Below are 22,933 nucleotides of genomic sequence, written 5' to 3'. Positions count from 1 at the left end.
AAGCAGTTCTCTCGTCCTCCAGAAAAGAAGATAAACTACATAGCTATGCAGTTATCCAACAGATAGGCTTGATGCCAAAATGGCACCTAATGAGTTTTTTTTTTAAAAAAAAAAAAAGTCAAGCCAGTAATTGCATCATTAGAAACAATTTTAAAGGAATCGTACCTCATGGGTAACTAATAAATGTTTTCTATTGCTTGTGTGCATTTTCATGGCAAATAGTTTATTGATATTGAAATTCCAATTAGTTTATTCATACTAGCTTGAAGTTTCTAGCAAAACATGCTGACCAATTAAAAAGTTTTTAAAAAGTGTTAGCTGCTGCTCCAGAGATGTGTATCTTCCAAACCCTTGCAGTCCCTGTGATACAGAGAATGAAACTGAAATCAGGGAAAAATAACAAAAATCCAGACTGATCAGTACAGCATTAATCCTTATTATCTCTAGTCTGTCATCTTTTATACAAATGTATATATATGTATGTGGATGAAATGGATTATAAATCTCTTGGTCAATAGACGTTTTTTTATCCTTTTTGTGTATGTTTCCTGGTAGAGTTGGATATTGCTTGATTATTAAGGCAACCAGGTCTGATAAAATTGAGTAATTATTGATGAAGTATTTACACTGTGGTTCTTTGTGGAAGTTCATAGCAGAAAAGCTGTGAAGATGCAGTGTACCAATACAGTTACTCTGCAAAACTAACCCTTACTCTTGCTGTTGTAGGCTTGCCCTTAATATCTCCATGCACATCTCATTTCCACTATTGATTGGGCCAGGTTCTGCATCGTTTTCAGTGTTTGAAACATTTGTTGTGGAAGAGAATGTAAACTAGTAGAATGAACTCAGTTATTTTCTGCACATTTAGAAAAGCAGCAGAGGTTATACATCGGATAATCAGTGGTGATTGAAGGGTACAGCGAATTCAGCAACTCTGTACAAACGCCCACTTTTTTTTTTTTGATGTGACAGCAGAACAAACATGAAACTGGTCTTGGGAGGTCTATGCAGAATTGTATGGGCAAATAGAGTTTCTCTAGATTTACACAGCTGCAGCTGAGTCTGAATCTGAGTCTTGTAATTAAATTTTAAACCAGTACCCTTATTCATGTTTCTAGTATTATTTGGTTTTTTACCCACTGATGTAGTATATATTGCTAAAATGCAGATGTTGCTTCTGGAGTTCAAATATTTTATCATAATTGTCCAGTTGTAGCTTATTTACTTTAGAAAAAGTGTGCTTTTCAATGCAATAGATGCAAATATACTCTCCATGTTTTCTGTGTTGGCTAAATAGAGTTGTGGGAAATGATATCCTTACAATTATGGCTTTGTTCAGACTTGTTGTCCACTCCCATTCCCCTTGGAATTAACTACAAGCTGGCAAACTGTAGTAGCCTTTATTATATTGAATACACAAAGGCTCTGCTAAAAAATTTTAACCCGAAATGAGCAATGAAGGTGAGAGACCAGCTGTCCACCCACTTGGCTGTGGCAGTCTCTCTTCTGTCTTGTGTTCCCCTAGTATGCCAGACTGGCTCTGTGATTAAAGCTTTGTAAGTCTTAATTTTGAATTTCTTGTCTCTTATTAGTTGGGGGTGCAGTTTGCAAACTTCTCTTTTGTTCAGTTTCCATATGCTTTCCCATCTAAACCACTTAATAGGAGGCTTATGAAATGCATGTTTTTATCTGCTGTTCTTGAACAGCTTTCCTCAGTGAATCTATAGCCAAATCATTTTTAAAACGTTTGATTTCCTTCAAATTACAGATATACTTTTACAATCCAAACAAAGAGCAGTCTCAGCTAGCATAGTGACATAATAATAATGTTTAACATAATTTTAGATGGAGGAGCATCAAATCCTTGATAGAATATGGGCCAATTTCTGCTCTCTGTTGACTGGGCAGAGAGCCTGACCACAGTTTTGAAGCACAACTGAGCCATGAATCAGTGGCTTTTAGAGCTATCATGGCCTTCAAGTGGAGCTTCCTCCAGGGTGTTCAGTGACAGCCCAGCTCCTCCTCTTCCTTGACAGTGGAATTAGTGACTCCAGTTCATGTCTTAAGCAGCCACAATCTGTAATAACAAATCCTAAACTTTTATTCTTCTGCAATGTCCGTAAACGTAAGTGTTGTACTGTAGTATCATAGAATAGCTCTGTTAAGATTTTTAAGCATGACCTCTTCCCAGCACAGAGTTGAACACCTTTAAATGGACATCTTTCTCATAAAGTGGATGCTGCGTGCTGTCTTGAAACAATTTCTTAAAACAACATTGGCAGTCTGCGATTGCAGGTACAGCACATCACTGTTCCTTTTGAAAGTCTTCATCACAGTAGTTGGTACTCCAGTAACTGCATTGATGTCCTATTTTTGATGATGGTTACTGAGATAACGCATACTATGGTTTATCTACATTTTTGTGGGCACTGCGGTTCAAATCATGGCTTCACTAAAGCCGGTAAGACTCTTGATTTCTATAGAGCTAGGGTGTCATGATAAGATTTTACATTGTTTTGGATTTCATGTAGTCTCTTGTGTTTATTTTAGCAATAGCTCTACCTATATAGAGCTTTAAGGCAGATGCAGGTTTTACTTTTGTTCTGCCCAACTAGAATGTGCAACTCATGCATATGTATGTACCGCTGCCATAAATAGCATGCTTTCAGATTACAGGGCTGTAAGACCAGATTCAGCAAACACTTACTCACCTGCATACTTGACAAAGCAATTTACGTTAAGCTCGCGTGAAAGCATGAGTATTTTCAGAATTGGGATTTAGTCATTGCAAAGAACTGCAAATAAGCTGACTTCTCTCCAGGACCAAGCAAGTGTGAAGCCTGGGGCTGAAACACAGGGATCAGAGAAGCAATATGTTTTTTGCATTGCCTTTCACCATCAAATTTCAAAATTGACTGAAGTTTTAACCTTCATTAGTCTGTGTGAAAGCCAAATCTAAGTATTTCAAATGAAATTATTTTTTTCTTCTTTGAAAATATTCTTCTCCCTTTTTGGGGGAGGTGAGGAGAGGGGAAGAAGAAACCTAAAAATGAGTAACCCAACAATTACCTTTTTAAGTGCACATAAAAACTGTGAACTCAAAGGGGAATTTCTCAGATATTAAGGATACATCCACAGGCCTTTCATCGAGAGGATTCCTCTGCACTGCAACACTTGCAGCCACGTACAGTGCTGCTACCTTGTGAAGACAGGTCTGGTCAGAGCGGTGGTGCTGTCTAGTGGCAAGTTACTGCATCTCATTGCTGACAGATGAGTTAACTGAGGAAAAATGTAAAATGCTGTATTAGATTAATACCCCTCAAAGAATGGTTTGGGTTATGCTGTTTTTGAAGCACGTGTTTTCTAGTGCCTCCGCGCAGAGTTAAACGGTAACGTTTGGGGGTATTGTTAATGCAGTGCAATCCCTGTAACACAGGTGATGTTATAGTGGTTCTCCCTTCCAGGAAGGAAAAGTTAATTGCCTTGGTTCTGGGAATGTGACTTACACACATGAAATCATTACGACAAGAACTGTTTATATGCTGTTCCCAAAGGCTCATGGTTAAGGTCAGATGGTGAACTGGTTGCAGCTGAGTCCGGTTAGGCACTTACTGCCCCCAGTCTGACTGCTCTGCCTTTGCAGAGGTTGCAGTCTCTGAGGCTGGCAGGCATGCTTGTGTACGACTTCTTTCTTAACCCAGTTCTCGCAGAGTGATCTGTTTTAGCTCAAGTAGTAGATAGTTAAAAATCCATGCTGTTTGGAGGGGGTGCCTTCCCACTTTACACTGCACTGGTGTGGCCTCACCTCAAGTGCAGTATGCAGTTTTGGGTGCCACAATATGAGAAGGACATAAAACTGTTAGAGTGTGTGCAAAGGAGGGCTATGAAGAGGGTGAAGCGCGTAGAGGGGAAGACGTGTGAGGGGCAGCTGAGGGCCCTTGGTTTGTTCAGCCCAGAGCAGAGCAGGCTGAGGGGAGGCCTCATGGCGGCCTGCAGCTCCCTCACGAGGGGAGCGGAGGGGCAGGCGCTGAGCTCTGCTCTCTGGGGACAGCGACAGGACCTGAGGGAACGGCATGGAGCTGGGACAGGGGAGGGTCAGGCTGGGGGTTAGGGAAAGGTTCTGCACCCAGAGGGTGGTCGGGCACTGGGACATGCTCCTCAGGGAAGTGGTCAAGGACCGCAGCCTGATGGAGTTCAGGAAGCATTTGCACAATGCTGTCAGACACGTGGTCTGATTTTTGGGCAGTCCTGTGTGGGACCAGGAGTTGGACTCAGTGATCCTTGTGGGTCTCTTCCAACTCAGGATATTCTGTGGTTAGCGAGGGTGAGCAGTCATGCTCCCAATGAGAGCAGTAAACTGTTGGGAAGCTGTAACCCTGTAACTTGTTTCAGCTGCACCAGACTGACGTGTCTGGTCACAGACTGAGAAACCCCTTTGATGGATTTGGGGATTTCTAAACTTGGGTGTCCCAGGCACACCAGTTACTATCAGGAAGTCAGGCTTGGGTGCATGAGGCTGAGCACTCAGACTGTGGCTATGCTGGTGCAGTACCTCTGCCTTTGGGCTCCAGCTTGATCAGCTGTTGTTGCTTGTCGGCTGAGGAGGAAATGTTTCATCTCAGCTAGGGTGGGTTACGCATGCCTGCACCAGAGTTTTAAGCTGATGGACACTGGATTATTATATCACTGTAGCTCAAAGCTCAACTCTAATTATTGTCGTGGTGGTGGCTGATATAGTGTCCTTGCAATTGTGGCTGTAACTTCTTCCGCTGCCTGTCTTGTCCCTTGCTGGTTTTACTGTCCATCCAACACAGGTAGCTCGTTTGAACATGTGTGGGTGCCTGCAGAATAAAATGTTGTTGTCTGTTAACAAAGCTGTCTCTCCTGGACTTTAACCTGGTATGCCGGAGGTACTGGTACATATCCCTGCTGCTTTGGTCAGCTCTGCTGTGAGTCTGATACAGTTCAGTGGATGGAAGGGATGCACAGATGGGGACAGTAACTTGTTAAGCTTTTGTGGAAAGCTTCTTGTTTGTCCTCACCAAATGTCCTCTTGCCAAATGTAAGCTGAACTGTGTGAGTTCTGTCATTGTGGTTAAAACTCACATAGTTTACTTTGTGATTAGTTGTGGTTCAGCAAGTGTGTCATTAGAGGTTGGTTTTGCTTGATTTGTGTCTAAGTCAACCTTATAGATGAGGGATGCCAATTAAACTTCTATGTGGGCTATAAAGTTATGCCAGGTAGCAAGAGTATATTGCTAAAATTCCATTTCTCCTACCCAAATGGTGGCACTGGAGGAAAAGAAAAAAAGATATGAACACCCTCTTTCTGTATTGATGAACATGTGGTCTTCTATAATCTCTACAGAATTTATGGAGGATATAGGTAGTCCCAGTAGATGTCCCTCATCCGTGTGGTCTAGGGAATACAAACTAGAACACTTTATTTTCCTTTTCATAGCTGGAAATGTTGCCAACATAGGGATCGTTTTGATTTATTTTGCTAACACGCATATACCTGGTAGGTGATGTAGAACTTCTGAAGCCAGGCACAGACTGCTGTTTAACTGCCTGACATGTTTGTGGTGAGTTTTTTCTTGCTTTCAGCAGTCTCTTGTTCAGTTGTAAACATATATGCATATTGCCTTTCTGATCTGTTCTCGTTTCTGGTTTGTAGATACCAATATTACTTACAAGTGAAAAAGGATATTCTTGATGGCCGATTGCGTTCTTCATTGGAGCAGGGAATTCGACTAGCTGGTTTAGCAGTGCAAGGTAAGATGATATGACCTGCCTAGCTGTTTTCCAACATGGGCTGTTGTGGTTTTTTTTTTTGGGGGGGGGGGGGGGGGGGAATTGTTGTAGGTGTTGACTGGGTGTTAACTAAGGCCATGCGTGACTCCTGTTCACAACAGCTAGGGTTTTTTGGTTTGTTTTTTTTTTTTTTTTTTTACAAAGTGTTTAGGTGGACTGCTGTTGATGAAACTCATATCATCAGGGAGGGAACGATGGACTGCATCACAATGTTCAACTTTCCCTTTTCTAAAAGCCACGCTAGCGAATTTGAACAAAACTCCAGTTCTAGCCCCAGCCACAGAGTGCTTTGCAGTAATGAATTTACTTCACGTTCTCTGGTTTGAAATGGAGTTGCATCAAAGAGTATAGCAGCAGCTTTAATTTTGCCTTTAATTAAAAACTCATTTTGCTGTGTAGTGCTATCTGCAGTATGAAAGAACACATGACCATAATTGTTACGTGAGTTATAAATTAATAATAAACTACTTCTTACAATATGAGTTTTATTCTGAGCCTCCTAATGACATCAATAAAATTGTGATCATGTAATGTATGTGGGTAAAGGAGGAAGTCCTGTGTTTGCAGAAAATATATTTCAGTCTATCCATGACTATGATAGCTCAAAGTAGAATTCCAGCAATCATGCACTGGGCACTTCTCTTTGGTTACGGGTGGGACAGAGGGAGGACAAGTATGTACATATAATAACAAACATGAAGATCTGATTCTTGAAAATTACAGGTTCTATGATATAAAATGCCCTAGTAATATTGTTAAATTTGAGAATTTGACTCTTAAAATTCAGTGACTGAAACCTGGTTTTCTGTTTTGTTGTAAATACGAGACTTTCTTAGTTTTCATTTAGGCCTTTCTGAATCTTCATTTTCCATTTTGAGTAAGTCTAATAGTTGCAGGAGGGACATACAGAGTTTATAGGGACTGAGTTCTGTTTCTTGACTGCCATTGGTAATCTGCAGGATGCTTTGCAACTGCCTTGGAGAATGAGCTTTCAAAGATGTTAATTCTCATGCTCTTCTCTGACATCGAGGGGAACAGTGTAGGTACAGATGAAAACCAAGGCACTAGGCACTGTCTGCGCCAGCTCCCCTGTCTATCCTCTAGAAAGGTATCAGCAACCCCTTTTTTTTTTTTTAATATTCTTGAAACTCTTTCTTAGGGCAATAGTTGTTCTGTTACAGTATCTTATTGCTTGGTTAAAAATTGAAGGAAAAATGTTTTCTGTTAAATACTGAAATATTTTATGAGTAATGGAGATGATGTATGCAAAATTACGTACTAAACCTTGCACTCTGAGTAAATTAAGTTTTTCCAGCATTTAAGTTAATGATAAATAGACACTGGATATTTTTCACTGGTCCTGTGTTTCTTGGAGCTTTTTGCTGACTTTGGGAGCTAGCCAGTCTTTATAACGTTTTGCAATAGTCAGTATTATTCTGAATTTTCTATGTAATATATTTCAAAGACCATTGCATCAGGATCCTGCATCTAATCTTGTTTGCTTTATTCATGACCTTGTGTTACTCCCTTTGTCCTTTTCATGTGAGGCAAACGAAGATATTTGAAATACTTACTTTTAAACTTAGAGAGTCTGTTTCATGTCCATTTTGATTTCTTTATGTTTATGTTAAAACATAACTCTGAGGTGAAAACAAAATGAAACTGCATTTTTGGCATCCTGCAATACGTAAAGTTGTCTAGAAGCTTTGAAAGAATGTTTAGCTAATATGATTTATGGTGGGGATTTCCAGCTTCTATAATATGAGAATCTTGTAGATGGCGTTTGATCCAGTTCAATTAATATAAAATAGAAACCTCCCGGCAAGATATTCTTTTGATATAAGTTGTTGTGTATTTAACAGATATATACATATATACACTTTTTTTTGTTTAAAGTAGCTTAGCCTTTAGGAAGCATTTTCAAAATGCTACAGTTTCAAGGACATTTAGACAAGAATCCTCAGCCTGACTTAGAAGTGAAAGTGATCGTGCAGATGAGAACGTCTCAAAGATACACAGAAGAGGCAGAAAAATGTAGAAAAGTCTGAAGGGCCAGTCAATTAAACTAACATGTTGCCTGGACTGTTATATTGGCTGCAGAAGGACAAGACTTGTCCCCCACGCTTCCTCCCCCAGCCATGTTGGTTATCAGCAATTTTTAGTATAATTGGCTAGTTGATCTTAACCTTCTAGGCTGTTAAGCTAAGCATCTTTCTTACAATTATGTAGAATTGTAGCAGAGTTAGGTTAATTTTTTTTTTGCCTGGTCAGAGTCAGGTTTGGGGATTTTGGAGAAGTAGAAGTACATGCCATTTTAAAGAAACTGGAATATCCCAGTCTCTTGCACGTCTGATAGTAAATCGTTGCAAATGGCTATAATGTAAAGGAACAAAAGAGAAAAAATACTTGTTGGCTGTTATTTGATCTCTGGTAATAAACTTTTATTTTCAGACCTCCGTGTTAAAAGCTAAAGTACAAACAGAAATCTTTGTCCTGGGTTGTGGCTTCAGAGAGAACTCGCCCACTTGAAGTTAGGCATCTGTGCAAAGACTGAGTGTGGTCCTAACGTGTGGAAAGTGGTAAAATGAGTAACTGTGTTGTTTTTTCCAGCGGATTTTGGAGACTATAATCAGTTTGAATCTCATGATTTCCTCCGAGAATATGTCTTGTTTCCTATGGTGAGTTCCTCATCCTCTTTTCTTGTGGTCTTCTCTGAATAATTCCTCCATGCCTCAGAGATGGCTTTGTTGATAACAATAAAAGCACCGGTGCTAAATTATTAGCAGCGGATGTAAACTTTGCTCCCCCAAATCCTGCAATATACTTGGTTGTAGCTGAATGAATATATGCTATGGAAATGTAGCCCTTTTTCAGTTCCTGTTAAGCCTCCTCTGGGAACAGCTGTCAACAAAAGAAGCGTACTTATTTGAATCAAAAAGCATTTGCAGCTATTTAGAAAGGTGTATATTAGTCATACTGCAGTATTAGTAACACGGCACGTTATAAAGGGATATGAAAGCTGCTGATGTAATAAATGTTGTGTCACAGGACAAATTATGCAGTCTTTGCTCAAGAGAATGCGAATTTACATCAACTGACTACTAGACTGAAGAGAAGCATGAATCAGTTCTCAAAATATCCTCCAGGGACTGTGCTGTAAATTTGTTTTAAATTTGAATTGGAACTAGCACATAATTTGAATGCTGAGGGAATTGTTTTAGGTCACTGATGACATTAGAAACTGGTGATAAATGCTAAGCGCTTGCAACCCATGACACTAAGCCCATCTGGGAGGATGGATTGTTGGGGGGAGAGGGGCAAGACACGACACCACAACCTGCTCAGATAGAGGCTGGCTTTATTTTTGACTACCAACTCCATCAGCACAGGAAGCGAGTCTAAGCTTCCTAAAAGAAAAAGAACTTGGAATTCTTTCAGAATAGAAACAAAAATTGGAAGTGGGTTGGGGTTCCCCTGCCCTAAATGTCACTGCCTAGAAATCAGGCATATGGTTTCCTTCTGCAATTAGTGTCAAGGTAGATGGAGAGTGATTAAGCTCACTATACTTCGAAGGCATGAGAAACATACTTCCAGAAGCATTTCATCCCATTTACCTTCACTTTTTGACATTATAGAAGCTGCAGCCTTCTCTAAGTCGGTAGTCAATTCCCAAGTTCAAAAAGGTAACACTTGCACAGTGTCTTCAAGTGAAAGTGCAATTTCAAGCTAGCAGACAGTTGAATATAGAAATTCAGCAGAAAGAGGAGAAAATAATGAATATGCAGAGATCTGAATATACTTTTGATACCTAGAACATGGCTTCAGTATTGACCTTTCACTAAGGAACTTCTGTTAGCTTGACTAGCAGAGCAGCTGTTAATTCATCTATTCTTGTTGCAACAAGGATTTCTTGTTAATAATAGGTAATTGTTGATCCTGTGTATGGTTGATGGCTTACAAAGTCATATGGTAGTGCATGTGGGAAAGGTATGGATGAAAATATAGACAGGAAGGTGTAGTCAAGTTGTCACTTTGTAAATTACTCCTGCAAAGTTGTTTCAATGTGCTGATGGTATTTTTCTTTTCAACAACAACAACAAAACTAAAAAAAAGGGGGGGGGCAGTGCAGGAGAATAGGAAAATTTAGGCATCCAGATGAGATTTCAAGCCGCATTTAAATGTAGTTTACTTTTCAGGCCAACCTCCTAGGACCTCCTTTTCTGAGTCAGCTGCCTTTGTTGTGTTGTGGTCAGCTCCCTTCCGTTTTGGATGTGCTCACTTTGTGGTATCTAGCTGTTCATCCATGCTGCTACCACTAAATTTGACAAGATCAGCAAAGTGTCAGCTTCCTACAGTCTTCAGGAGCCTACTCTTAAATCAACTTTTCTCTAGGCATCTCTTTCCTTTTATTTAACTTCTCGTCTCTGCCCTTCTGGGGAGGAGCGGATAACATAACAGTAAATATTTCACTGCAACTTCAGTGACAGTTGCGAAGTGCTGCAGATAGGAACTAGTCCTGCAGCAAGTGGGAGTATGCGAGCGAATCTCAGGCATAGAAGGAGCCTCCAACAAGAACGTTTGCCATAAATTCATTAGCGAAGGGAGCTGGCGAATGAGGGAGGGGCAGCTACATTTGTACTGTTTGATCTTGTGAGGCTACAATGTGTGTCAAATGGCATTTCTTCAGCAGCAAAAAGAACAAAGTTATGTACACAGTACACCCCACAGGTGTGTAGCTGTGCATAGGCATGTACCATGCCATTTTTCATTAGCACGCTACCACTTTCACATATTTTTGTGGCAGAAGCAAATATCAGAGGGAGGGCCCCATTGAGCAAGAAACAGGCAGTGTGTCTAAGTACGTTACATGCAGCCTTAAGGCTTTTTAAAATAAAAATAAGAACTTTGAGGTTTTGCAAGAAAATTTTTCAGCTTCCTTTTTGTTGCCTTGAATTTATGAGCAGACTTCATTTACTAACTTGCTCCCAATTATTTCAGACTTGTTTCTACCACACATGCGATTATATTTGTGGAGGATAAATTCTACTCAGAAATGTGTTGCAAGTGTAAGGTGAATTTCATTACGTTTGAAGAGAGAGCAAAATTTTTGATTCCTATTAACAGGGGAAGGCAGTACCAGCAGGTTGTAGGACAGAAAATACCCATGACTTCAATTTGCATGGTCTGTGGAATATTTTGGTCTGTTTAAAAAGGTATATAATCGTTTATAGACTTTCAAGTGCTTTTAAAGGCTTGTTTGGTCCTTATTCAGGAAAAGATCCCTTATCCATGCTCTGTACTCTGTTTCGTATTGTAGAATAAAAGCTACCTAAACCCTGTTCTAGCAGTATCTTTTTAGAAAAAATAAATAATTAAAAAAAAGTCCGACGTGTTTTTCTTGCACGTTTTCAGCACCCTGTGCTTGGATATGTGCCCTGAATTTTCAGTGTATTTGGTGCTAGGTTCTCTCTGTGTAACTACGTGCAAGAACATGAACAGGAAACAACCCTGAAATGTATGCCATCATAATTCCTGTCTTGTATTTTATTCTCTCTCTCATTGGTTGACTAGCTTTTGATGCTACCTCATTTTCTTACAGGACTGGACCCAAGATGAAGCTGTCTTGGAAGAGTTGACACAAAAGGTTGCACAGGAACACCGAACTCATAGGTGAGGTAGCCTATCTCCATGTTACTATTATGCTACATCTAGCTGGATTTTTAGTCTGTTACAAAAGATTATCTGCCTCTTGTGCACACAAAATGGCCAAGGAACTTAATCCCAAATAAATGAGAATTTCCACCACGAGGTTTAATGAGTATGTGTAAAACTAGTGGTGCTACAGAGTAGGCTTCTTTCTCTTTTTGACTTCGTTTAAATCCTGATGGTGAAAGACGTCATGACTTGATCGGGGGTTGTCCAAGGGTCTGTTCAAGGGTTTTCTCTCATTCTAGAGAGGGAGGGTTATGCACACTCCCAGTGTAACAAATGAAAATAACAGGAGGTGGAATCCCTTTCTTGTTGGGTTTTAAGTCTAGTTGTGGAAAAGCTAAAATACATTGTCACCAATTAATGACCTGTGCATTAGTGCTCCAGAACAAATACCTTCCTTGTAAGTAGACTTCTTTCATGTCATCTAGGTGTACTGGTGGTAAAAGAATTCAAAGTTCTCGAGTTCGGATCTTAGAAAAACATCAGTGCCTCTATGGCATTGGAAATAATCTTTCTTATTATGTTATGAATCTGCATTTAAAACTTGATTATGTGAAATGCTATAGGAATAGTATGTGGAAAGGTGCAGCACTTCCCATTTTATGCCAGAAAATGATCCTAAAGGGGCAAACACAAATGTGTGAGTTGAAGGCCATTTTCATTGTGAGCTTTAATGCAAGCTTGGGCCTTTCCAGCCGAAGGGTTAGTTTCTGAGCTGGCCATGCATACACCTGGTTCTGTTCTTCAGTATCTCTGCCACGGGCTGCTTGTGTGATCTTGGTTAACTCCCAGACTTGAAAGGGAAGATTTCCATCCCCCGTTGTGCTCTTTAGTGCTATTTCAGCAACACAAAGAACAAATACTTATACTCATTTCAGCAGGTAGATCAAATTCCAGATTCTTTCTTTCCCTGTTTCTCCTAGGTATTTGTTGGTTTTCTATATTTCTGTTTATATGCTGTGGTAAGGAGGAGCAAAGAGGAGAAACATTAAGTGACCTTCTTTTGGAACAACCTGCAATCTATTCTGACCTGCTTTTGAGAACTGAAATCTGTCTGAATTCCTGAGCTGTGACAGGAGCATGTGTGGACACGTGTGTCAAAGTTTTTTCAGATGGTTTGTTCTCCGTTACGAAAGAGAACCTGCTCAAAATTTGGATTCAGTGCCTGTGTTTTTGAACAGCAAATATGAATATGTAGGTCTTCACTTTTAGGCCACTTTAAGCACCTTTAGTGAATTCTTAAGCTAGTTATGCAAATTAGGACCCTTGTGGCTCAAATTGGCCATCCAAGGCTAGGCACAACCTGTTGCAATGGCTTGATGTTTTAATAAAGCTTGGAAAACGTTTGCATGCAGAAGAAGCTGAGTAAAGGGATTAGTTCAGTTTGTTCCTGCTGTAATTTGAACTAATGCTTTGTACCTTACCTTAGAAGCATACAGTAAAATTCCTCCCCTTCCAGATTATGATCCTAGCGTTGAAAGTTTTGTTGTACATTTCTAGGCTGCATTTCCAAAGCATCTTGTGAAATGGTTTGTGAATCTCCCAATTTTTTGCACTAGTATTTTTTGTGTGCATGTAATATTGAAGCGTTTGCTGCCTTTTGTTATTCCAATTGCAGTGGCATTACAGCAGCAGAGGCTGAGTTAATGTACATCAATGAAGTGGAACGCCTCGATGGATTTGGACAGGAAACTTTCCCTGTGAAGGTATGTCAGCATATATTATACAGAAACCTCTAAGTTAAATGGTGTAGGAGTCTGTGGCAACCTTTGTAACACATGCAAGTTGTTCGTCCAAAAGAGGCAGTTGTTTTTCTGTTCCAGAAGACGAAATGATTTCTGGTAGTTTGAATGCAAGCTGCAGCACGAGGGTATCTTAGGCCTCTGCTGTTAATTTTCTTCCACCAAAATCTTTTTTGACAAAAAAGGTTGCTATGTGGACGAGCCTTCCCGCAGATATTATTGCATGATAGGTAAGTGTGAGTGGTGGACTGGGTGCTCTACAAAAATGCAGAAATATGTTAGCCTTGTACGAAAGATCAGCAGGCTGGTATTGTAGACAAATAGAACTGCATTTGAATATACAGCTGAAAGATGTTGTTGTTGTTCCTGTTACACATATTTCTAATAGCGTTTTTTCTCTTTATATAGATATCTGCATATGTATGCATAAGTATATGTATATTTATATAGACAAAAACACACAGATTTTTTCCCCGTGTCCAGGACAAGGAGATGCAAGTTCTCTGAACAGCCTAAACTAAAAACTGTCAGTTGTAGGACCTCTACTGCCTTGTAGTGTAGGTGGAAGTATTCTGATGAAAGCGGCACCGAAAATCAGTTCATAGGCCGTGGCTTGAAAACTGGTGTCCATTGTTTGTTTGCTGAAGGGCAAATGTTTAGTAATTGGAAACAAATGTGGATAGTCCATTGCTGCCTTCCAGGAACAAAGTACAAGAAGACCAGGAGAACAGCTCTAATCTGATCTTTTAAAACGAAGGGGCACCTCATGGTTCCTAGAACTTAGGCATGTGTAGTGCATGAACTTCTCTTTATACCTTTCTTTTAGCAGTTCTTTTTAACCATGCTATTTGTGTTACCACTTTGAAGTGGTATATATGCTATATATGAAGCTGTGAGGAGTTGTTTTTGTTGATAATGTTCAAAAACCTCTTTGTTAACAGCAGTAAACTTTTCTAGCGAAAATAAAAGGCATTTTTAAGAAAAAAAAAGTTTGCAAAACGGAGCAGGAGCACATGCTTTTCAAATGGGAACGTGCAGGAGATGTGGGTAGACAAACAACAGAATTTCTGAAAAGCAGTGCAGGAACAGTGGACAGTACATGATGCAAGCAGATGAATATTTAAGCAATCATTGAAAAACAATGAAGGCTGTATCTGTATAAAGATACAACAAATACTTCTTTAGGGTGACACACTGTGAACTTCTACACAGTACTTTAAAAGAGGAAGGGTGAAAGGTAGAGCTTTTGAGAGGGATTCCATCTCCAGGTGTGGTTTTCTGAAATCTCTGCATGTTTTAACAGATGACTGGAGCAATACTGTGAATGCAAAAGAGGACTGTTGCTTTTGGTAGTCATACAGGCTCTAGATAGCTATAATCACAATTATAGGGAAAGTGGGGTATTATATAACAAACGCCAGTTTGTGGTGTGCATGTTGTTTCATAGAGGAGAACCTTGAGCTCACTTAGCCTTAATCTATTCTCAGTAATCAACAGAATGAATCCACTTAAGTGTTAGTTGCTTTGAAATAATGAAAATCAGAGTCCAGTAAAGCACCAAAATATAGGTTAGTCAAGGGTTAGTCCCACATTCATCCTGAAGAATAGCTTCTGTTTGGTGGTTCAGCATGTGTTCTTATGCACGTCTTTGCCAGTTTCTTTATTAAACTAAATATATACTCTTTTTGTGCAGGATAATCATGGAAACGACATACACCTTGGTATTTTCTTCATGGGAATCTTCATAAAAAACAGAATTGGAAGGACAACTGTGATCTATAGGTAAAAACTAGGGACTTCTGTATTTAAAGTGAGTTTCTTTTCAGAGCTCTGTGTGTGGTTTTTTTTTCCTTACATATGTGACTTCAATAGTGCCAATGCTCTAACTAAGGAGTAGTCACCTCACTGTTTTCAGCATTGGCCTCTTGGCCGTAAGAGATGTGATAAAGAATAATTTCTGATGTCTCTGAATGGGTTTGACAGCAAGAAAGACATAGTTGTCTGTCATGTATCTTGTTCTACTTACAAGGCTTTGATCCCTTTTCTTTGCTTGCCTTTGTGTCTGCTTCTTTGATGCATCTGAATGCAAATCTGTTAAACCTCACTGTTGGCAGCCTTAGGCGCTCAGTGTTTCTGAAAATCTGGTTGCCATATTTAGGTACCCCGCTAAAAAAGCCGAACTTTCTCATTCTGTAATTTTGAAAATCCTGGCTGTGTCACTTATGTGTTTGTACTGCTGTTTGTTTTGGTTATTGAGAATCACTGAAGCCATTCCATTGACCTTCATTGTGGGTTTTGTTACTTCTTATAAAAATTTGTTCTGTATGAAGGTGTTGCTAGAAATCTGCATGATTCCAGGGAAGGTGGTGTTTCTGTCATTTCTTTTTCCTGCTTTTGGGCATTTCCGTTAATTCTGAAGTCAACTTGGAGTGGATTTTTCCCAGTCCTTGTTGCTGTTAGAATATCAACACCTATGCAGCCAAAAAATTGTTTTATGAGGTACACTCATTTTTAGTCATTAGCTAAGGCTTGTATCAGACTTGAGCAAGAAGGGTGTTCAGTTTCTTTGTTTTTGTCTTTTTTTTTTTTAACCTTATAAAAGATTTAAGCGGTCATCTTCAAAAATGTCAGGGCTACCTTTTCCATAGAGCTGATGTTTTGCATATGAACTTTTGTGAAGAAATTAGATAATTATTTTAACTGTGCCATTCTGAAGACGTGTTAAAATGTAGGTGACAAAAGCAAGAAGTTTCTTAAATGTAGAAATAATAGTTGGTGCTGGGATCCTTACTCTTTGGAAATATGCGCTTCAAGCATCCTGCCATGACATGAAGAGGAATGCATGCTGCAAACAGAACAAACAAGTCCTTTCCATCTCCATGGATTGCATGCAATGTACGCCAATGTGTCTGTCAGCTATTTGTAAGAAGATTATAACTCTGATCTTGGGTAACTTGACAATTACTTGAAAAAAAGATTGCGAACGTTAAACAGGGTATTAGCATGGTATGCATAGCCTACATAACCATGTTGTCAAGTTAACCTCCTTTAGGAAGAATAAACTATGTAGGAAAGTTGGAAACAGTTTGGAGAGGAACGGCATTATATTAAAAAAAAAAAAAATCCATCTGGTTCAAGTCACTCTGTACAAAAATGCTACAGTTCAGTGTAATATTAATTATAATGTATTTTTGATGTACCTTCTATTGTGATTCTTCAAATCAGTGTTTTTAAAGAGAGCTTTTAACTTTCCTGTTTTGGGTTAAGAACAGAATAATCTCACTCCTTGAATCAGAGCTTAACTTCCTCATTTTCCTAACCATGATTCTTCACCAAACAGCTACTGAAAAGCTTTCCCATAAAACAAGACTAATGTTGACTAAGGGATTCTTAATGTGTTTGTGAAATGTTTGAGTGTATGTGTTGGCAAACTCTACCACATTTTTTTTTTTAACTCTTACAGGTGGAATGACATTGGGAATATTGCACATAACAAATCTTCGATTGTTCTAGAGTTGATCAACAAAGAAGAGAATGTGCTTTTTCACACAGTAAGAAAAAGATCTAATCAGTGTTACCAAGAATATGCTTATATAGAACATAAATACAAAAAAAAATTTTTTAATTTCACTCCAAGCATACTGAAGTGTAATATGCTGGGAAGTTTGAAAAAAAAAAAAAAAAAAGGTGTTGGATGAAACATCCACAGTGCCATGTTACCGTACACACATACACTGAAACTCAAGGAGGGGTGCAATGCTGCTCTGCACTTCTTCAAATCGCTCTACATCTCACTGAACCAAGGCCAATGTAGAAACTGGACCAGCAACCTTGATCCATTTTTTGTTGTCGTTCCTCTTCCCCTCCCACTGTGACTTAGCACTGAAGTGGCAGCATGTAAAGGCATGCCACTGTATTTCAGTAATTCAATGCCTTAAACACTCTTGAGGGCACTAGACATGTTCTTGGCAGCCAGATCCTGTACATGACAGACCTTACCAAGCATTACTGCAATTTGATTTGTAGAACTCTTCTTTGTTATTGGTGAGAACAACAAAATGAATGATTTATTTTTTTCTGTTTTTTCTTGTGTTTAAAGGATGATCTTGAAAATGCCAAATATATTTCACGGCTGTTTGCAGCAAGACATAAGTTTTACAAACAGAACAAAATCTGCACAGAGTGAGTACTCTTTCTTCAGAGTTATGTTCTGACAACCCTGCTTTGGAAGTGCTCTGAGTTTTGCCGTGTCTGTTTTTGTTTGTTTTTTCTAGTCACTTGTGTCAGTTATTCTGTTCTACTTTGCCTATTTTTTTTCTTTTTGTTTTAACCACCAGCTAGAACAGAAGAATGAGAATGAAATTTAATTCTGAGCCTTGGGAGGCTTGATGCATGAGCCCTGTTGGATACTGCTCACCAAGCAGCCAAATCTGACAGAATAATGAATTGAAGCCCTTGGTCTCTGCTGTTCATGACCCAGAGTGTTAGTATAAACTGGAGTGAAAGGTGACATAACATGCCAAAATATGAATTACAGTAGTGTGTTGAGGATGCGTTACCCAGGTAGCTTCTAAGACTGGTGGAGAACCCAGGTTATCCTCCTCTAATTTAGGTAGCATAATTTATTCACTTCTTATATGCACCAAGCAAGGCAGGACACATGGGAATGTTCATCAGCCTAGTCATAGTTGCGTGACTCAGCAGAGACTGAATCTGAACCTGGAGTTTCTTACAGGCACTGCTTTGAGCACTTACTAAGAAACTGGCCATGACAGTCCTTTCACAGCTGTAGTCACCCTAACTAGAGGAATTCATAAGGCTTTTTTTGTAAGTCAAAAGTAAGTTTATTAGCTGATAACGTTTCATTTATACCACTACACGGCCAATTTTAGTTTGAGGTAAATTTAGTTTTAAGAGGTCTAGGGTTTTGTGAAACTTTATAATACGCCACATTTGTATAGCAATGAGAACATGAATTCATTGCAAAACTTACCAGTTTAGTTAGCTGGAAAGCTATAAAGAAGTCTCATCTCCAACAACAGCTCTAGTTAGAGCTGGGCATCCCATCTGTTCAGCTGGGTAATGCCATCTGTTGGAAAGTAAAGCCAAAATGATGAAGGGAAGATTGGAAGGTCTAACTTTATATACTGTGCGCATATGTAATACTAGAAACATACGCTGAGTTACAAGTATTGGAGAAACTGATGAGGTGAACTGTATACAGTGATCTTTTCACATACAGGAAGATGATGTTGATTAGATTTCAGATATTGTTTACAGTTCTCGGGAAGTGAGTGGAAGACCAGAAAAGACCTTTATTAGCAGCATATAATGCATTTCATTAGTCCAATGCTAAATGTAATAGATTCAGAGAAATTAAGTTCAAAGGAAGTTCCTCAGTCTTTTCCCTGTGACAGTCAAAAAAGAGAAAACTAAATACCATCATCCACTGTATTAGAATATTTCCCCTTCGAAGCTGTTTATTGGGGTCAACAGAGAGGAAGGACTATTCCGTTACAGTCCATAATCCAGACTGCAGAAGCAATAGCTTTTGATCATGTTTATTTCTGACTACTGAACCATAAGTATGTGGGTACCATGAATTGGGTGTATGTATCAGCTTCACATACAACTTCCAAATATTTGGACTAATAAAATAGGGAACATCATGAAGTCAGTGAGAGAAATAACTGGAGTTTAAATGTATTTTTGCCGTTATAATTGCCTTCCTTCCTACCACAGTCTCATGCGGTATGAGCTTCTGTGTCAGGGCCACAGATATCAATGACAGCATATGCCAGTGTCTGTTTTCTAGCCAAATAATTTTCCTGACCTCTGTGTTAAAATTGTAGTTGTTTGTTTTCCTGTGTGCATTTCCTCTAATTGCACATAACATCATTCACCAGATCAGAAACTGTAAGAGGAGAAATCCCACCTTTCCTCTCTTCACGTAAGCACTGTATTTCTGCCTCCTTCAAATTGTTTCTCTTCCTATTTAATTTTCTTCCTCCCACACTCCTGCTTTCCACTGCACCTGGCTACTCTAACATTGTATCTGCCTCTGCTAGTATCATCTAACCAGTTGCTTTCTTCCTCATGATCTGTGTGCATTGCTTTGGAGTGATTGCTATGAAATTCATAAAATTGTCATTGTTTCAATGTTCACTTTAAGTCATCTGAGACAATGCCTGCGTGGCATGTTCAGTTTTTATTGCTTAAGAGACTTTTTTGTTTGATTCATTTTTAAATGAAGTTTTTTTTTCCTTGTGTTTCCAAATAAGCTAAGTAGGATATTGAACAGAAGGCATGTATATTTTGGAATTAGAATACTGTCTGTATTTAGGGAAGGACCTGAATTATTTTCATCTTATTCATATTTTTTAATCTCATGAATGAGCAAGTATTTACAGATTCTTCATCTCTTGTCTTTCCCATTCATTTGTGAATTAGAATTGAAACACTGCAGTTTCTAGTATTTCTTTATTTTTTTTCTTCCACAGACAATCAAATTCCCCTCCCCCCATCCGACGACGGCCCACTTGGAGTAGATCGTCTTTGGTATGTACCATGGTGTTTTCTTTAAGAATGTCTATGGCACTACTAATGGAATGGGGCATTGTGTAAAATGGAATATTTGCTAAATTTCAAATAAGCACATTAGCTCGTTTCTTGTAGGCAATATGATTGGAATGAATTTCAAGGGTGTGGCTGCCCAGGTTGATTAATTTAACTGGATAATATCATCACTGAGTGTTTAGAAATTACAGTCTTCAAGGCATTATATTTTTATTTGCCCTACAGAAACTAAGCATCTTTTCTACTGGATTGAAATTAAATTCAATATGTAGAGAAAATAGTTCTCTTCAGACTAGAAAGAACTTGAAATGTCTTACACTGTATACGTCAAAATCTATTCATTGCGTAATTTTAGAGCTTCTCATCTTGTGTTTCTTCTATGTGCTTTTTCAGTGCTTTTAGTGTTTTACTGTTTACTTTCAGCTTCTTGGGTTGAGAGCTTATTCTCTATGTGAAGTTACTGTGATTTTAAGTAAAACTTTTATCATCAGTCCAAGACCTCTGAGTTTTTCTTAGTCTGTTTCCATTTTAACTGATCTTGATAAATAAATAAATACAACTTTTTCCTGAAATCTTGACTTCAGATTCCTTTGTCCTTTCATTTTCAGCATGTTTCTGGGGTGTTACACAGAGATTGTATATCATGTTCTCTTAAGCACACTTACATTATTTTTGGTGTCTGCTAGTTTGGTCCCTGGAGATGACTCTGAAAAACTTAAGGTGAAGAAATGAAATGTGCTTTGCATTCTTATGCTACAGCTTCAGATACATCACAAAGGGAAGGAGAGAGCCTTCTTCTGTTAGATAAGGAAAATGTAAATCTACTTGTTAACAGGAAAAAAAATACTGCTGCTTGTTTGTTTTGAACACATGTAGGCAACAAGTTGGTTTTTTTTTTTTTTCAAAAAGGCTCAGAAGGATCAAGGGGAGGAATAAATATATACTCATCAATTAAAATGTGAACTGGACTGCTAACTATCTATTCATGACGAACTTTTAAGTGTTTTTTCATAATTGTTTTGTTAACTTGTTGGTACAGTTATTGTACATTCTTATTTGGGGAGAGAGACTCCTGACTGTTATCTGCTCTGTATACCTTTTATCTGCCTACCTATTCACTTGTCTTGTATGGTAGTAAATCAGTAGGCACAGATAGGAAGACAAGTGGAGTCTTTGGGGTGAGGCTCTACCACTTGACTGAGAATCATGTATGTTACTTTTAGATTAAGACCCTTAACATTGTTTTGGCATCAGAGTGAACCTGTATTTTATTAACCATTATTTTAAAGGCATTTTACACTCTATGTCTTTCCTGTCAGGCTACCTGGTGATGCTTGTTTTCCAGCAAAACCTCCTCCATATATGTGATATGTTTAAATAATGGATTTATTATTATTATTATTTTTAATCCAAGCGATCCTTAAGTTGGATATTGAAGTTCTCCACACTTCTAAGCTTTCAGTCCTGTTTCTTTATTTCTTTTGAAGAGGCAGATGGGCCTTCAAAAAAAGGAAAAAGGTGGGGGGGAGCCTTCAGCCCATTTGTGAATAGCTTCCATTATTTCATAATACCTATCTCAAAGACAACTGTCTGCTCCAAATTTGTACATTCTCAGTAGGAATAACTTCCTCCTTCCTTGCGTATTTCCTCCACCCACTATTTGTTAGATTATCAAACATCTTGGCTTCTTCCAGGCTAAACTGTCATACATGGGTTGTCAGGAGCAGTCTCCTTTGCCCAAAGCGTTCAGTGAGCGTACAGTTTTATAGCCTTAGAAGTATAATTCATCTAGCAGAAGTATTTCCCGTCATCTTCCAGCTCTGGCTTAACACAGCGATTTTGTATGCAAGAATTCATACGTGCACTCAGTTTCTTTGATTCTTATTCCCTCTCCCCATTTACAAAGAAAATGTAAATTTAACCCATTCCCCACCCCCCCCCCGTCAGTGGCAAACTGTTGCTTGGTGCTCATTTTGTGCAGGCAAAACTAAATTGTTTGGCATTTGTTTTTTGCCTTGGGCATCCACAGAATTCCTTAATAGTTCAAACTACTTAAATCAGCCTAGATGAAAAGCCCTTATTCTGTTGTTAAGGAAGACATGTTCATGAGACAAGAGCATCTTCCTTCTCTCCTTGTATATCAAAGCATGCTTTCATAAACTCTGCTCAGCAGCACCAGACAGGACACTACAATGCAGGTGGTAAAATGAAACTGCAAAATTCATCAGTTTACTGATGGACAAGCTAGTGAATATAGCATCAGCTGCGGCTTATTTCCCTGTAAATAACTCTACTGATTTAATGCTGAATTACCCCCTGTGATACCTGTACCGTTAAAAAGTTTGTTGTGGTGTAGATTGTTCAAGGAAGGCTCCAATTCGTTATCTAGAGGAATCCAATGTTCAAGTTGTCTGCAGAGTTATTTTAAGTCTGTATGCGCTCCTGTTTCTTGTATAACAGTGTTCTAGGGCCTTGAGTTTGTTCCATCTTCTGCTTTTGTCCTGATTAGGTGTTTGTGTGTCTTTTTTTTAGTTTGGTTTTGTTTTAATTGTTCAAGGGTAAGGGCTTTTAATAAACTTTTCAAAAGTTCTAAGTGAGCTGTGAGTCTGAATGTTTTCTGAAGTGGTTTACTTTAAAGGAGTTTAAATGGTCAGTTTTGGGTTCCTTAGCAAAACCTAACAATTTACAAAATGTTACTCTCTGTTCTGTAAAGAAGAGCTGAGCATGTGTGTTCATCTGGGTAAGAAAGAACAGTATTCAGTTCCTATGTTTTCCTGTGTTTCATCTGCAAAAATTCTAGCAAACTGAGTTCCTAATGTTTTTTTAACCTATGCTTTTATTTCAGCCAAGGCAACATCCATTTATACTGCCTCCTATGCATGTCCAGTGTGGAGAACACTACACTGAAACGCATAATTCACAAGGTACGTAGCATGTATATGTTACCTTAGGAGGCCTTTAATTTTATGCGTATACAGAGAAGCTACTACCCCTTATATCTAGAATTCCAGTGCTGTCACGGTCAAATTAGAGTTGCTGCTGGAGGACAGCTAGCAGTTTTATAGTTAATACTGCAGTAAGTCTTGTGT

The 22,933-nt window shown here is 38.8% G+C and overlaps 1 protein-coding gene across 3 annotated transcripts in view; it reads left to right on the top strand.

Annotated features, from left to right (window-relative positions):
- Positions 1 to 22,933, top strand: part of PTPN14 (protein tyrosine phosphatase non-receptor type 14) — a 118,264-nt gene that overhangs the window by 68,222 nt on the left and 27,109 nt on the right. For all 3 annotated transcript variants that reach the window (XM_048057472.2, XM_013174022.3, XM_066993655.1), the window contains exons 4-12: positions 5,678 to 5,775; positions 8,425 to 8,492; positions 11,414 to 11,484; positions 13,145 to 13,232; positions 14,962 to 15,050; positions 16,732 to 16,819; positions 17,368 to 17,450; positions 19,769 to 19,826; positions 22,690 to 22,768. In XM_048057472.2, coding sequence (XP_047913429.2) covers positions 5,678 to 5,775; positions 8,425 to 8,492; positions 11,414 to 11,484; positions 13,145 to 13,232; positions 14,962 to 15,050; positions 16,732 to 16,819; positions 17,368 to 17,450; positions 19,769 to 19,826; positions 22,690 to 22,768 — 722 coding nt within the window. The remainder of the gene's footprint in view (positions 1 to 5,677; positions 5,776 to 8,424; positions 8,493 to 11,413; positions 11,485 to 13,144; positions 13,233 to 14,961; positions 15,051 to 16,731; positions 16,820 to 17,367; positions 17,451 to 19,768; positions 19,827 to 22,689; positions 22,769 to 22,933) is intronic.

The sequence above is a fragment of the Anser cygnoides genome, chromosome 3 (assembly GCF_040182565.1).
Source record: "Anser cygnoides isolate HZ-2024a breed goose chromosome 3, Taihu_goose_T2T_genome, whole genome shotgun sequence".
Taxonomy (NCBI): domain Eukaryota; kingdom Metazoa; phylum Chordata; class Aves; order Anseriformes; family Anatidae; genus Anser; species Anser cygnoides.
This window is presented reverse-complemented; position numbering and strand designations above follow the sequence as displayed.